At 34.9% G+C, this 17,807-nt stretch overlaps 1 protein-coding gene across 2 annotated transcripts in view; it reads right to left on the bottom strand.

The window, feature by feature from the left end:
• Stag1 (stromal antigen 1) overlaps positions 1 to 17,807 on the bottom strand; it is a 462,283-nt gene that overhangs the window by 122,968 nt on the left and 321,508 nt on the right. For both annotated transcript variants that reach the window (XM_004624996.2, XM_023705036.1), the window contains exons 11-12: positions 16,151 to 16,249; positions 15,611 to 15,690 (exon numbers count right to left, since the gene is read on the bottom strand). In XM_004624996.2, the coding sequence (XP_004625053.1) occupies positions 15,611 to 15,690; positions 16,151 to 16,249 (179 nt within the window). The remainder of the gene's footprint in view (positions 1 to 15,610; positions 15,691 to 16,150; positions 16,250 to 17,807) is intronic.

The raw sequence follows: 17,807 nt of genomic DNA, 5'->3' as shown, positions 1-17,807 counted from the left end.
AGATATTAAGAACACAGCAGAGAAAGGACTTTTTAAGAATCAGTGCTAAGTATCTAATATGCACCAAAAGAAAAATGAAACAAAGCTCCTATCTTTCATCTATTACCAAAGTTAATTTTAAATACTTAATGAAACACTTAAATGAAAGACCTAGAACTATGAAACTACTGTAGGCAAGCATAGAAAAATGCTTATGGATGTTGGAATAGTCAACAGGATGTTTTGGAGAAGAACCTGAAAGCATAGGAGACACAAGCGAAGATACACAAATGGTACTGCACCAAACAAAAAAGTTAAGGAAGAATGAACAAAATGAAGAGACAACGTACAGAACGAGAGAAAATATTTGCAAATTACATTATCTGACAAGTGGGTTAAGATCCACAGTGCAATTCTAAAAACGCCAAAGAAAAGACCCCAAACTTGAATAATAAAAATGAACAATATCCTTATTCAGACATTTCTTCAAAGAAAAAAACATGACCAATGGGTATATGATAAAATGCCTAACATCACTAATCATCAGGGAAAATAGTCAAAACCACAAGGAATATATAACCTTGTATAATAAAAAGTACTATTATAAAGACTAAAGGATAAGTTGTAGGAAAAAAATGTAGAGAAATGAGAATCTGTGTACACTGTTGGTAGGAATGCAAATTAGAATAATCTTTATGTAAAACAATATGCATTACCCTCAAAATACTAAAAAAATAACTACCATTTGCTCCAACAATTCTACTTTTGGGTATATATCCAAAGGAAACAAAACAGAAATGATGAAAAAAACATGAAACAACCAGGTCAACAGCAGCAACAGAAATAAAGTGTCCACCAACTGATGAATAAAGAAAACATGATACATTTACAAAGTAAAGTACTATTCAGTCACAAAAAGAATGAAAATTTATCATTTGTGACAACATAAATAGAACTGCAGATCTTTAAGGTGAAATAAAACAGGCAATAAAGATAACTACCACGTGATTTCACATTAATATATGAAATGTAAAAAGTTGAGAGCAGAATGTGGTTAAAACTGTACTGTAACATCCTGCAATTCAGTTGTGTCCAAAATTTATTGACCAAGGAGATTATGGGGCCACAGAGGAAAGTGATCGATGATGTAGAGTGTGTCAAAGGAGAGTCACAGGGAGAGAAAATATTCTCTCAGGCTTTCACAGAAAGCAAATTGGTCAAGCAATGGCCATGACTCATCCACATGGCTGACAATGAAGAAAGATCTACCAACTGCAGTACAAGATTTCAGGGTAAATCCTGAGAGGAATCTGTCTGACCTTGTCAGATATAGAAGTTACATTTCATGTCATACAGGTCTTGCTTCATCTTGGTCTTAACCATCCAGCAGAAAAGTATAAAAATCAGGTAATAAACGAGTAAAGCCATATTAATATGCTGAGCTGTAAAAGGCTCAAGTCAACAACTTCTGACATTGCCAGTCTTAACGGATAACCCACTACTATTATGGACTGCTGGACTATATTGGATTATTTTGCTGAATTCACGTATCCAAAATATTTAAATGGCAATGGAATACTCATCTCTGACAAAACTAAACAAAAAAAGGGGATACAAATGAAGGACCATTTTGTATCTATATATACAACATAGGACAGATAGACAGCTACTTTCTCTTAATTCAACGAGAACAAAGATTTGCACTAATAGTGTTTGTACAGGATATCATGTCTGCATCTTGTACTATGAATAACTATATGAAGATATATGCAATGCATTAATTATTGAAACTGTCCTACTAATCAGTTGTGTAACTGTCTCACTGCTTTTTGTTTCTCAATAAAATTAGTAATAATCAAAAAATGTGCACAGTAGGGGAGAGGGAGGACTAAGGAGAAGGTAATCAATAGGTACTAAGCCACTGTTAAATAGAATCAAGAAGTCTGGTTGTGCTGTTGTGACAACAGATAATACACTATATGTTTCAAAAATACAGAAGAAAAAGTAGTACAAGATTTACCATAAGAAATGATTAATATTTCAGGAGATTAAATTTAAGCAGGCTTAAACATTTTATCATATATATATATAAATAAATAACACATGTTTTGCGATGAATATCCAACCTTCTTTCTTTTTGGAAGTAATGGGGATCAAACCCAGAGTCTTTGATATACTACGCAAGTACCTTGTCAATGATTTATATCATCAGTGCTTTAAAATTTGTTGTACTATTAAGTATCTGTTAAAATAATTTTAAAATTATGCCAGGTGTGGTGTCACATGGCTGTTATCTCTGTACTGAGACTGCAGTGAGTTTAAAATTAGCCTGGGGTTGGGGCCACAGAGATAGCTCAGTGGAATAAGCACTTCCCTGGCAGGTGCAAGGGCCTGAGTTCAATCCCCGGTTCCACAAAAAAAAAAAAAAAAAAAAAAAAAAAGCTCACCACTGACTTCCTGGGGGGTGGCACCTGTCTCTCCAGATACAAGATAAGGCTAGTGGCAACAGCTCCAGAGAGAAACAGGATCAGGCCAGCAACTTCTAGACCAAAGAGAACCCCACAGCTATTGAAAACTACAATAACAACATGGGATTTATTCCTAAAGTGACTCTGTACTGCAGGCTAGAGTCAAAAAGAAATCTAGTGAAGCATTCACCATATTACCAGTGTTTAATCATGTGCCATGTGGGAAGGGGTTGAGTGTTTAAGATTGAGCCACTTCACCACAGAGTTTCCAGTGTTGCTCTCCCACTGTAACTATGTAAGAGACAGCTAGAGGAAACAGCTATAGAGCTGGAGTGGGTTACACATAGACATTTTGAGAAAATTAAGCTCAGAGAGGGGGCCATGCCTTTCATACTGTGAAGCCGGGTCTCATATGCTTGACTTTCAGAGGTGCATGAGTAAGAAAGTACAGGCATGAAGTTCAGGAGTATGCTTGCACACGGTCCTGCTGCTAACATCCAGCACAGGCTAGAGGTCTAATTTCCAGCCACATCTACTAAGGTGAGCAAGAACACATCACAGTTTCAATGGCAGCCATAGTCTGAGTAATCTGTACACTAGAGAGATGGGCCTGGCACCTCACAAACCCAGGGTGTAAAGTTGGGGTGGGGGGAGAAAATGTGACTTGCTAAATTACCAGACTGCAGATCCTGTAAAGAAATTACTAATTCAAAAACCAGGAATTTTTGTTTTGCTTTATTTTAGATGCATTTGTTTTCCCCTCTCTTGCACTGGATTTTTGGAGTTTGGGATTTTTCTTCTCTTTATTTTGGTTTTTCTTTGATTTTCATTTTCATCCTCTTTTCTGTTACACTTAACCTAATTCTATTAACTTGTAGTCTATAACAGGATTCTTTATATCATTTTTTCTTATCTCCTGTTGACTAAGTTTTCTACTTTCAATCTCCCATTCTCATATCTCTACCCAGTATAATCATTAGGAGTTATTAATCTTTAGATTTTTTTACAATATATTTGATGAATTCTCTTATTAGAAGAGAATAAATGTTGGAGGAGAACAAATGTTGCATTTAGTAGATATTTACTGAATGTATTTGGTTGGTTTTAGTGTTTATACTATATAGATCTCTGATTGGTTTTCATGGAATGTCAATATCCACCTTGTGGTTGACTCTTGTATAGATGCTAATTTAGTTGCTATGCCCAGGGTGGCACAGTTTTGCTATTAATTGATTTTATATACATACCAATTTTTAAAAAAAGTTTATAAAGTATTTATTTATTTGTTACAGGGTGTCACTGTATGGTTTTGGGGGCTGGCATGGAGACTGAACTTGAGACCTTGTACTTGCCAGGCAGGTACTTAGACTGCCAAGCTATCTCCCCAGGCCTATGCCAATATTTGAAGTGCCTTAGTGTCATTAACAATACCACAATCCATTTCAGGAGAATTGGGTACTGGGCCAATTACAGTGCATCCTCTCCTCTCAAATTAATGCAGGTAGTTAGATATAAGGAAAGAGACAAAGACCTCAGATTGATCGTGCCTACATTGTATCAATGAACAGCAGACACTAACTGAAGAGATCTGGTCACCAACAAAATCTTTTCATGATAAGAAGCCACAAACTCAGGATTGCTCAGCATAAAAGACAATAGAAACTTGGGAAAACAAGCAAGAAAATGCCTCCAAAAACTCCCTACTAATCCAGAGCTGATCCCTGGGAAAATCAAAGGGAGGAAATCAAAAGCCCCATAGCTGAATTGCTCAAAATAAGAGATTAAAAAAGATTAGTTGAAGTGCTCAGTAAAGTCACAGAAGATCTATCTAAATAGATAATTGACTTTAATCAACAAAACAGTGAGTTTATAAAGGAGACTAATAAAGCTGACCAAATTTAAAAAATCATGAATGATTACTTTAGTAAAGAATCTGAATACATGAAAATCTAGATTATAAGGTATATTAAAAGGGCAGCAACAAGTATCCAATGTGAGAAGAGAATGTCAGAATTACATAAGGCTGATATCAGTAACCAATCACTCATAGATTCCATGATAACAACCACATTAAAAAATGGATGATACATGAGCCACTAAATAATGCGAAGACTAAGGCTGACTAGAATTTGTGAAAAGAATTAGAAGACAATACACAGCATTAAAAGGAATGGTTACAGAAACAACAGCAGAAAACTTTCCAGATATGGTACACATATTTAAAATAAAAGAAAATTAGACATATAGTATCCTAAACAGCCACAAGCATAAAACAACTCCACAACATATCATAGTAAGAATCCCAGAACTGCAACATAAGAACAAAACATAAGGGATGGAGAGATAGCTCAGAGGTCTAAGTGCCTGCCTGGCAAGTGCAAGGAAATGGGTTTGATCCTTGTTACTGCATGCCTTGCTGGCCCGGCTGGCCACCAAAATGGGTGTGGTGCTGCGCACCTATAATCCCAGCACTAGGGAGGCTGAGACAGGAGGAACACGAGTCCAAACTGTGTAGCAAGACACTGTACCAAATACATAAATTAAAAATTAAATTAAAAAAATTAAAAGCTGTTAGAGAAAATCAGTGAATCATGTATAAGGGTAAACTAATTAGAGTTACAGAAGAGTTTTTAACTCAAACCCTAATTGTTATGGTTTGGGTCTAGTTGTCCCCCTAAAGTCTCATGTAGTCATGGTGTAGACTTCTAGAGGTTGTAATTAATTCAAGATCCAATGCTAGGTTATGTGTATGAGTGCTATACCTGCCCTAGGGTAGGTAGCCTAAATGCAACGTAAGGGAGAAAGGCTTATTCTCTGCCACTCTGTCACTGCTCCTCCCTTTTGTTCTTGCTGTTTTCCACCACCAAGAACAACTGTCCTCTGCCAGGTGCCAGTCTGCCTTGGAGCCAGACGAATATGGTCTGAAACCTCCACTAACCTCCTTAACTTTGGATAATGGGCATTTGGTCCCAGAAATGAGAGAAAAATAACCAAGATACTAGTAAAGTGATTTGAGCGCTAAGAAAGAAACTATATCCAACTCAGATTGATATATTGTCCAAAAGTCTTTCACAGTTGATGGAGAAATGAGGAATTTCTATGACAAAGTACACATTAAGAAATTTATGAGCACCAAACTAGCATTCCAAAAAATATTTTTGAATATCCTAGAACAAAACAATGCACTCAACAATGTCAAAAGTTTAAGGGAATGAACATCCCACTTAAAAAAAAAAAAAAAAAAAGGAAATCAATAATGGGAAAAAGATGCAATACCAGGAAAAGGTTAATACATTTTAATACTAACTCAATGTAAATGGTCTAAATTCCTGGATCAAGAGACAAACTGTCAGATGGATCTTAAAGAAAAAAAAAAGTTACAAAACACAAAAACAAAACTGCAAAACTCAATGGTATATTGCATACAACAAACATATTTACTCATAAAAGAAACTTCACAGATAGAAAATCAGAGGACAGACAACAAAATTCTATGCCATGGGAGACTGAACACAAGCAGAAATAATGAACTTATTTTCAAAAAAGCAAAGTTCAAATCAAAACTGAATGGAAGGGGAAAGAAGGGAACAGTTCAACAAGAAGTTATATATACACCAAACACCAGTACCCTCAATTTCAGAAAACAAATGCTAAGGGAAGTAAAATATCTGACAAATATCAACACAGTTATGAGGCATGTCAAAGTCCACTGTCACAAATAAACAGATGAAACACACATGCCCATCAAAGAAATAGCAGATTTAACCCCAAAGGTTCAGCTAATGAATTTAAAAGTGTTCTACCCAATAACAACAGAATATACATTCTTCTCAGAAGCATATGGAACTTTCTCCAAAACACTCCACATGCCAGTCCAGAGAACATAATTAAGTATATACAAAAGAATCAAACATACATGATGCACATTAACAGATCACAGCACAATGAAAATATAACTGAATGGCAAAAACAAATAAAAATAGGGAAACACATGGAAATTAAACAATATACCTTGGAGTAAGAAAGAAAAATTCAAAAAGAATTGAATGGTTCTTCACAGAATTGAATAATAATGCCAATATAACAAACCAAAACTTCATGGACCCAATGAATGAAATCCTAAGACACAAGTTTATAGCTTTGAACACTCACATCAAAAAAAGTGAACCAAAATAAATAACATAACAAACAAGAACAACCCAAATCCAGATAGTCTAAGGAAAAAACATTAAAAAGCTCATAGTAGATATTAATGAAATTGAGACTAAAAAGAACCAATAAGTCAGTGACAGAATAAATAAACTCTTAGACAATCTTACCCAAAAAAGGAAAAAGACCCAAATCAATGTAACAGAAATTAAATACGTGAAGTCACAATGAACACTGCCAAAATCCAAATCATTAGTAACTCCTTTGAAATCCTGTACTATAAAACAGTGGGGAATCCAGAATAAATGGTTCAATACCTAAATACTTATGAAATACCAAAATAGAAACAGACAATATAAAAACTATGACAAATGCAGTAACTGGAAATAAAACTGAACCAATAATAAAAAACCTGCCAACGAAGAAATGCCAGGACCTGATGGTTTCAGTGATGAATTCTATAAGAACTTCAGAAATGATCTAATGCCAATATTCCTCAAACTCTAGAAATGAAACTGAAAGGGAACAATACTGCCAAAGTCATTCCAGGAAGAAAGTATTAATCTGATTCCAAGCCAGCTTAGGATAAAATTAAATATTAAAATGACAAGCAAACCTCTTTAATGAACAGACACAAAAATCCCCAAAAAGAGGGCCAGGCAGATGAGGGCCGGTAGAATAAGTACTTGCATGGCAAGCGCACTGTTCTGAGTTCAATCCCTGGTACATTTTTTTTTTTTTAAATCATTTATTTATTTATTTTTACATTTATTTAGTGTGTGTGTGTGTGTGTGTGTGTGTGTGTGTGGCCAGCTCAGCCCACCAGGGGGCGCGGCTGGCTGGCATGTGGTGCTGGGGGATCGAACCGCAGTCTCTGTGCTTTGCCAAGCTTGTTCCAAGTAGGTGCTTTAGACCACTGAGCCATCTCTCCAGCCCCAATCCCTGGTACATTTAAAAAAAAAAAAAAAAAAAAGTTTCTCAGAAAGAATGGCTATTACAAAGAAATTAATGAACAACAAATATTGGAGAGGTTGTGGGGAAAAAGGAACCCTGCTCCACTGCTGGTGAAAATGTAAACTGATGCAACCATTATGGAAATCAGTGTGGAGACTCCTTAAAAAACTAGGAGTGGAAATTCCATTCAAACCAGCTATTCCCTATTGGGAATTTTCCCAGAGGAACTGAAAACGTCATATCATACTGATATATGTGCACCTATGTTTATAGCAGCACAATCTGTGATAGCCAAATCTTGGAAGCAACCAAAATGTCCATCACTTGAGGAATAGATGAAAAAGATGTGGTATTTTTATACAATGGAGTATTACTCAGCTATAAAGAATGACAAACTGGAAGACTTTATATTTAAGTGGATGCCACTTGAAGATATACTCATAAGAGAAATAAACTAGACCCATATGTGTAAATATCATATAGTCTCTCTAGTGTAAGAACTCAAAAGAAAAAATAAAAATAGAACAGTATAACACAATTTAAAGGAAAGCGAGAGGAAGCGAGAATTTAAGGATTAAACATCGAAAAGAGGGCAAGGAGAAAAGCTAGGAAACATGACAGGGGCCAAATCATACATTTATATGCACAAGATAGTTAAGGCAAAGATCCTGAGACTCATCAGCAGGTTTTTGAAACTAGCAGGTAATTGTTAGAATTCTCACCCTGACTAACTATATATTCTGATATCTGCGAACTGAACAACCGCACTGAAGATAGCAATGTGTAATCGTAGGGTCATGCTTGGAATGCCTATCATTCTGGTCTTCTAAATACGCACTGCTTGTCATGTCATATCAATTACTGCTATACTGTCTCTCATGTAAATGTTTGCTTAAAAATGGTAATAAATGAAAATGACACAGGGGAAAAAATGTCATAGGACTATCCTGCTACACAATGCTGTATATGGTTAGATTTCTACATTTCTGAGTAAAAATATGTAATTGTTTATTCCTTTTAAAATATTTATTCATTTATTTATTTTCTTCACATTCTGTAGGGATTTAAAGTTTAACATATCAATAAATGATGGAAAATACTTGTTCCATGTAATGTCTAATATGTTTGATATTCAGACACATAGTGAGGTTAAGCTCAAATGCCTTGGTTATAGGGTAATATCATTAAGCTTCTCTTCTGGAGGGTTTACAACTTAAGTTTGCAGAACAAAAACTAATAACAAGAAGGGCTGCAAGGTCAGCCAACATTTTGGCCCTAGCCACTGAAGGTCAGTGAGGGCTCAGGACATAAGAGAACCTGTAACTCAGTGATGTCCCAAATTTACTGATCAAGGAGATTATGGGGCCACAGAGGAAAGTGATCAATGATGTAGACTGTGCCTAAGAAGAGTCATATTGAGAGAAAACATTCTCTCAGGCTTTCACAGAGAACAAACTGGGCAAGCAACGGCTGTAACTCATCCACATGGCTGACAATGACAAAGTATCTACAAACTGTGGTACAGAGCTTCAGGGCAAATCCTTAGGGGATTTGACTGACCTTGGCAGATACAAAAGTTACGTTTCTTGTTATATAGGTCTTGTTTTATCTTGGTCTTAACCATCCAGCAGAAAAGTATAAAAATGAGGTATAAAACTAGTAAAGCCATATTAATATGCTGAGCTGTAAAAGGCTCAAGTCAACAACTTCTGACATTGCCAGTCTTATGGGTAACCCACTACTACTATGGACTGCTGGACTATATTGGATTATTTTGCTGAATTCACACACTTACAATATTTAAATGGCAATGGAATACTCATCTCTGACAAAACTAAACAAAAAAAGGGGATACAAATGAAGGAGACCATATTGTATCTATATACACAAAATAGGATAGATATACAGCTATTTTCTCATAATTCAATGAGAACAAAGATTTGCACTAATAGTGTTTGTACAGGATATCATGTTTGCATCATGTACTATGAATAACCACTACTATGACAACAATATGCAATGTATTAATTATTGAAACTGTCCTACTAGTAAGTTTTGAAACTGTCTCATGCTATTTGTTTCTCAGTGAAATTAATTAAAAATAAAAATCCCCAACAAGATACTGGCAAAGAGAATACAACGAATCATCAAAAAGATCATACCAAAAAAAAAAAAAAAATCATACATCATGATCAACTACAGTTCAAATCAGGAATGCAAGGACAGTTCAACTAGTAAGTCATTAAGTTTAATGTACCATATAAACAAGAATAAAAATTATATGATTATCTCAATGGATGCAAAAAAGTCTCTGACACAATCCCAACAGCTGCTCATGATAAAATCTTTTAAGAAAATAGGTACAGAAAGACCTTAGTCTAGAAACTGGGCAGGGTAGTGTGTGCCTGTAATCCCAGTGCTGGAGAGGCTGAGATAGGAGGAACACTACAAGTTCAACCTGCTTAGTGAGATTCTGTGTGAAATAAATAAATTTAAAGACAGACCTTTTTCTAATCTGATAAAAACCATTTCTGATGAATTGAAATCGAAAAACCTGAAAGTTTTCCCTTAAAAGCAAGAACAAGACAGGCATGACTACTACCAACACTCCTGTTCAATACAGTACTTACTCAGTCCAATCAGACAAGAATAAGAAAGAAAAGGGATTTGTATAGGAAAGAAAAAAGTCTAATCATCACTATTTGCAGATGACACAATACTTTCTAGAACAGACAAAAAATTACACCAAGGGATTCTTAGAATTAATAGCCGAAAGTTGTAATGTAGCATCATAAAAAATCAACACAAAAATAAGCAGTGTTTTAGTATACCCATGATGAACTCATTTAGAAAGAAATTTGGAAAACAATGTCATTCATAATAGCATCAAATAGAAGTAGATACTTAGGAATTAAACTAACCAAGGAAGTCAAAGACCTGTGCAATGAGAATTGTAGTATCCCAAAAAGAATATCAGAAAAAGACAAAGATATCCCTTGTTTTTAGATAGGCACAATCAATATTGTCAAAATGGTCAGACTAGGGCTGGCCAAAGAGCTTAGTGGATTAAAGTGCCTGCAAGCAGGGACAGGGGCTGCAGGTGCAGGGGCCGGGAGTTCGATCCCCTCGCCTGCCTGTGCCAGCCCCGTCCCCGGGGTGTGTTGAGATAGCAACTGAACTGGGCATGATGGTGCACACCTGTAATCCCAGCTCTTGGGAGGCTGTAAACAGGTGGATCATTATGAGTTCGATCTAGTAGTGAAACCCTGAACACTCACTATATGGTGAGACCCTTCCTTAAAATATTAAAAAAAAAAAAAAGAAAGAAAGAAAAAACCAAAAAAATGGTCAGACTTTCAAAAATGATTTAATGCAATCCCAATCAAAATACCACCACAACTCACAGAACTAGAGAAAGCAATCCTAACATTCATTTGAAACCAGAAGAGACCCTGAATAGCAAAAGTTGGGCTAGAGATATAGCTCAGTGGCCAAAGCACCTGCATGGTAAGCTCAAAGGCCTTGCTCAATTTCTGGTACAAAAAGAAAAAACAGAATAGCAAGCTTTATATATGTAAGAAGATTGAATGTAGACCAATATTACTCCCTCGGTACTGAAGTAAAATTAAAATTTCTCAGTATTTACTTTTGTTTGATGCTATTGTGAGTGATATTGCTTAAATTTAATTTTAAAATCAACAATCCAAATATTAATACAGAAGCAATTTGCTGGAAGAAAAAAATAGATCAATCGCTTAAGACACAGGCAAAGACTTTCTGACCAGAACCCTAGCTGCATTAGAACTAAGAATCAACAAAAAGGATCATATCACATTAAAAAGCTTCTGCACAGCATAGGAAACAAGAGTAAACAAACAACATACAGAATGGGAAAACAATACTTGCCTGTTAAACCTCAGAAGAATAATATCTAATATAAAGATTAGAAAATTAGACATTCCCCAAATACAAGATTCAATCAAAAAAGGGCAAGGGAAATGAAAAGATCCTTCTAAGAAGAGAAAGTACATATGACCACTCAATATATGAAAAAAATTTCACTCTCTCTGGTCATTAGACAAATGGAAATTAAAACAAGACTGCTCTTTCAATTGACTTCACAAAGAATTGCTAACATTGAGAAATCATATAATAAATCTGGCAATACTGCTAGGGAAAGGGAAACCATTCTACATTGTTGGTAGGAATGTAAACTAGTATAACCACTAAGGAAATCAGTACACAGGTTCCTCAAAACACGAACAATATAATCCTATCTGACCCAGATATTTCCTTTCTAGATATCTTTCTTGAGTTAAACACATCATATTACAGTGATATAAGCATGCCAATGTTTTTAACAGCACAGTTCACCATTGCTAAATCTTGGAAACGACCTATATATGCATCAGTAAATCAATGCATAAAGAAAATGCAGTATTTATATACACGGGAGTACTGCTCTGCCATAAAGAAGATAAATGAATCATTTGCAGAGAAATAGATGTACCTTGAGACCATGATATTAAGTAAATAATATCATGATAAATGATATTATAAATGATACACAAGCTTAAATACTGCATGATTTCCCTTATATGAGAAACCTGAAATATAAATGAAAAGCAAAATAAAGCACAGATAATAGAATTAAGCAGATAGATCTTTTGAAAGAAAGAAGGGAACCAAGAGATGGAGATAGAGAGGAGGGGGAACTGGGAGTAGAGTAGGAAGTGATGAAAACAGATGTGTTATGTACATGTACCAACTTCCCACTAGAAAAATGATCACAAAGTACTGCAAAAATGAACCAACTAAAAATGTTTATCTGGAAAATAAAGGAAATATGACCAAATAGTCTATACACAAATAATAAAAACATACCAAAAATCAACATATAACGAGCCTGACATTAAACAGAACATTGTATTTGAACAAAATAAAATGAAATATGGCTTTTTCACATAGGATATATTCTAGAAATGCAAAGAAGGTTTATCAGACAAGACTCAATTTAATTCAAGTTCATGAATGGATAAAAGAAACATCCTCAAAAAGCTCAGAACATAAAAGAACATTTTAGTATATACCAACAGACACACAAAAAAAAAAAAAAAAATCACAGAAACAGAAAAAAGATAATCTGCTGTCATATTACTATTAATAATGTTGACTGTCCTGGCTATGCATTTAAGAGAATAAAACAAAACTTGTAATAGTAGGAAAGGAAGGACAAAAAATAAAGTTGTTGTAGATAATCCATATAGTAAAAGCAAAAGAATTAAGAAAACATGAAAATTTCTAAGAATTTTAAGTAGGGTACAGATATAAGTTTAACACAAAAATGAAAGGTTTTTACTTTTCAGCAGTAAACCGTATAGAAAATACTAATTCTGTAACTATAAAAATATAAATGTGTAAGCATTAAGTATTGTACAAAATCTGTACAAAAAAACTTAATACATTTGAATAAAGAAATCACTGCCATACATAAATGACATACTATGATAAAAAGCTTCCATTTTTTCCCCGAGTTACCACAAAATTTGATGCAGTTCCACTATTCCAAATCTAAAGCAAAGTTTTGAATTACTTGAGAAGCGTATTTTGAAAATTCATACAATAGAAAAAAAGTAGATTTTAAAAATACATTGTAGACTTTTAAAAAATATATATTTAGTATAGGGTCTACAAGGGTCTCACTACAGAGGTTGGACTCATAGTGATCTTCCTGTTTTCAGCCTCCCAATTGCTGGGCACCATCACTCCCAGTCTCAATTGCTGTCTCAGTGTGCACTGGGAGTGGGTTCAACACAGCATGCATGGGATCGAACCTCAGTGCCTGTGTCTGCTTAAGTAGACGCTTTAATCTGCTGAGCTATCTGGCCAGCCCAATTTTTTTTTTTTTTTTTTTTTTTTATTTTAGGGAAGGGTCTACAGGGTGTTCAGGGTCTCACTACTAAATCAAACTGGTAGTGATTCTCCTGTTTACAGCCTCCCAAGTGCTGGGATTACAGGCGTGCGCCACCATGCCCAGTCTCAGTGTGCCTTTGGGCCCTCTTGCGGGGGTAGGGCGGCACGGCAAGCCTGGGGACTGAACCCTAGCCCCTGTGCCTACTTGCAGGCGCTGTAACCTGCTGAGCTATTTGGCCGGCCCTCAGCCTGACTTTCAAAGAACAGAGTATTCCCAAAGCAGGAGGAAATCATATTTATACCATATTTATTTTTGGTGGAACTGGGGTTTGAACTCAGACCCTTGTACTTGTCAGAGAAGTGCTTATTCCCCTGAGCCATCTCCCTGGCCCCAATACCATTATGTATTGTAAAAACCACAATGATAAAAAGAATAGATATAGGGCAAGAAAGTAAAAGGAGTTTAAACAATAGTACTTCAGTTATAGATATTTGGTTCATAATAGAAATGGCATAAAAAGCAAAAAAAAGGAGAATTTGTAACAACTTTATTGTTTTTTAAATAATTTTATTGTGTAACAAATAGCAATGATACAGTTTCAAAACCGATTAGTAGGACAGCTTCAATAACTAATACATTGCACATTGTTGCCTTAGTGGTTATTCATTGTACAAGATGCAGACATGATATCCTGTTTACAAACAGTATTAGAACAAACTTTTCTGTTCATTGAATTCAGAGAAAGTACCTGTATATCTATCGTAACTATTTTGGATATACAGATACAAAATGGTCCTTCATTTGTATCCCCCTTTTTTGTTCAGTTTTGTCAAAGAAGGGTATTTCATTGCCATCTAAATATTGTAGGTGTGTGAATTCAGCAAAATAATCCAATATAATCCAGGAGCCCATAACTGTAGTGGGTTATCCGTAGGACTCGCAATGTCAGAAGTCGTTGACTTGAGCCTTTTACAGCTCAGCATATTAATACGGCTTTACTTTTTATACTTCGTTTTTATACTTTTCTGTTGGATGGTTAAGAACCAAGACCTATATATAACAAGAAACGTAACTTTGTATCTGACAAGGTCAGTCAGCTCCCCTCAGGATGTATCCTGAAACCCTGTACCTCAGATTGTAGATCTTTTGTCAGTTTCAACCATTTCGATGAGTCATGGCCATTGCTTGGCCAATTTGCTCTCTCTGAAAGCCTGAGAGAATGTTTTTTCTCCATGTGACTGTCCTTAGGCATACTCTACATCACTAATCACTTTCCTCTGTGTCCCCATAATCTCTTGATCAGAAAATTTGGGACACAACTGAGTTACATGATGTTACAGTACAGGTTCTCCTATATCCTGAGTCTTCACTGACCTTGAAAGGCTAGGGCCAAAATGTTGGCAGTCCTTGCAGCCCTTCTTTTTCTCTAATTTTTGTTCTGCAAACTTAAGTTGTTAACCCTCCAGAAGAGAAGCTTATTATTAACCTACAACATAGGCAGTTGAGCTTAACCTCACTGTCTGAATATCAAACATCTTATACATAACATGGAACATAGATTTTCCATCAAGTATTGATATGTTGAAGTTTGAGTCCCTCCATAATATGAAGAAAAAAATTAAAATAAAAAAATTTTAAAAATAGGAAAAAAAATTAAATATTTTTACACAGAAATTTAGAAATCTAAACATATACAGCATATAGGACAATCCTGTGACATTTTTTTCTTGTCGCTTGTTTTCAACAACTTTACTATTAATCACATAAATTTTTCCAACTTTAGTCAAACTTGCAAAGATAAAGGTATAATATTATTTGAAAATCTATTTTTAAACTCTTGTTAATAAAACAATTACCTGCTTAATTTCCTTTCTGTCACTTCTGTGTAATGAAGAAGGCTACTTCAGAAATGTGTGAATTTTTATGGTTCTTCTATTTCAATCACTTTTCTGTTTTCATCTTAAATAGGTTTGTCATGTGAATTATACATTCCTTATACTGTATAAAAGATCTTTTATATGGATGAAAGAGACAAGATAAAAAGAAAAAAAGAAAAGCAAATATTGTCCTTCAAACAGAACCTGAAGTATAAGTGTATTTAAGGATTACCAAGACTACATAAAAATATTAATAATATTATACTTACTGAAGTATCAGAGTAACCAGTCGAATAGCTTCTACAGCAACATCATATTCTTTGTCAAGTGTCATTGATACAATGCGATCCTGAAAAAACGTTATACAACGAACCATGAATGTAACTAAGGCATTAGAGAGCTCAGGTACCACTAATGACAGGTTAAATGTAAAGATTTCCTCTTGAAATTCTATTCTTATATTTGTACTTACACAAAAAGGTGTTAACATTAATGTTTGTAATGTAAATTTTTTCTCATCAACTGACATTGCCAAACAATGACATAAGATAACCTTCATTTAAAAAATTAGTATTTATAAAAAATATAAAAGTAATTTTTTATTTTATACAAGAAAGCCTTCTTCACAGCAATAAATAACTCAGTAGGTATAGATGTTGTAAAACAGGGATTAATTCTTCTAGGTTATATAAGTTTGTTTAAAGAGGGTGTAGTGAAGAATAGGAAGTAAACACTTGTTACATAATTTGTTTCACTACACCTGTTTATGAAATGAAAATTAAAATAAGCTCACCATTCTTAATGCTTACCTTGAATCGATTAGTGAATAACTCCAACTTCGGGAATAATTCTCTATTGGTGTAGAGGCTCTGTAGAGCTTTCAAACACTTTAGCCTGACTTCCCCTTGCTTTAGAAATACAAATAAAATCAAAGAAAAGTTAATGTCATGTCACAAGTTAAAAAAAAAATGAACTCTTTGAAGAATATAAATTTCAGCTTAATCATTTATTTCATAGTGTAACTCAATATAGAAAAAGACTGAGCAATCACATAGCCTAGAGTGAACTCAAATGTAATTAAAAATACACTGAAAATGCATTAGTTTTGTTGGTTTTTTGTTGGGAGTAAGCTATAGCCTCTTCAGACTTTGGTATTAACTGTGTCCAAGGAGTACTGTCAATATTATCTTTTGAGGAAAAGGCTAAGATTACTTATTCTGTGTATAACCTCAAAATAATCCTGTGAAAAACTGAGTTTTATTTATTTATTTACTTTTAATTTATTATTATTTTTTTTGGTGGTACCAGGATTGAATGCAGGACCTTGCACATGCCAGGCAAGCACTTATTCCAATGAGCTATCTCTTCAGCCCTCTGAATTTTATATTAAATGGTCATCATTCACACGAGAAATATTTATTGGATGCCTTTGCTATTTCAATGATAGTTATGAAGACAAATAATGGAATGTTTAAAATATATATAAAATGATACATTATAGAGCCCTGAGGTGCTACTTAGTAGTACTTCTGAGTAGCAGAATGTCTCTAATAAAGTTATTAACTTGAAGTAGACGTTGATAATCAGAGTGCACTGAAAACCATCTAGGTATTTAACCCACAGGTTTTAAAAAAAAAATCAAGCAAGATTGATATTTCTATGCTATAAAAGTAATGTGCCATACAGTAGAAAGTGAAAGTCTGTAATGAGAAAAATCTAGATTTCCAATTCTATGTTTTATATCCATGTAAGATAGCAAGTGTATTAATCACTCTTAGCATGACTACTCAAATTTATAAATTTGCTACAAGGGTATACTGTTAAAAGTTTTACTCGTTCTTGCCAACAATTTCTTACATTTGCAGATTTCTATAATGTAAACATTTGTTGCATGGCCAACAATGAACTATCAATAAAATATCATTGACCTGACCGTGAAGAGATTTAAATAATCACTCTCTAGCACTCTCTTCTTCAAGTCATTTCTAACATGAGATATTGCCTAAGATATTTCCTGGTAAATCTCTAGCACACAAAAGGAGTATCAAGTAACTGTGGCACATGCTGTTGATGACCAGCCAAAACCCCTTTACTTGGTTATTCTTTATCTCTCCCTACACTGCCTACTAATGGGCAGTATTTGCATGGTTGTCTTGCCAGCCAATGGAGTTGTATTGAACTGGCTCAAAGGACATGGTAGTATAAGAAGTAAGAAGTAAGATAGGTAGAAAACCAGGGGTTGGCCAAATAGCTCAGTGGATTAAAGCGCCTGCAAGTAGGCGCAGGGGCCGGGGGTTCCATCCCCAGGCCTGCCATGCTGGCCTTGCTCTGGGGGCAGGTTAGAGAGGGCAATGAGACTGTATGTGGTGGCGTGTGCCTGTAATCCTAGGTCTTGGGAGGCTGTAAGCAGGCAGATCACTATGAGTCCCATCTTGTAATGAGACCCTAAACAACCCGTAGAACCTT

This window comes from Octodon degus, unplaced genomic scaffold (assembly GCF_000260255.1).
Source record: "Octodon degus isolate 3935 unplaced genomic scaffold, OctDeg1.0 scaffold00008, whole genome shotgun sequence".
In the NCBI taxonomy this organism is placed as follows: domain Eukaryota; kingdom Metazoa; phylum Chordata; class Mammalia; order Rodentia; family Octodontidae; genus Octodon; species Octodon degus.
Note: the sequence above shows the minus strand (reverse complement) of the source record. Positions and strands in the feature narration are given on the sequence as shown.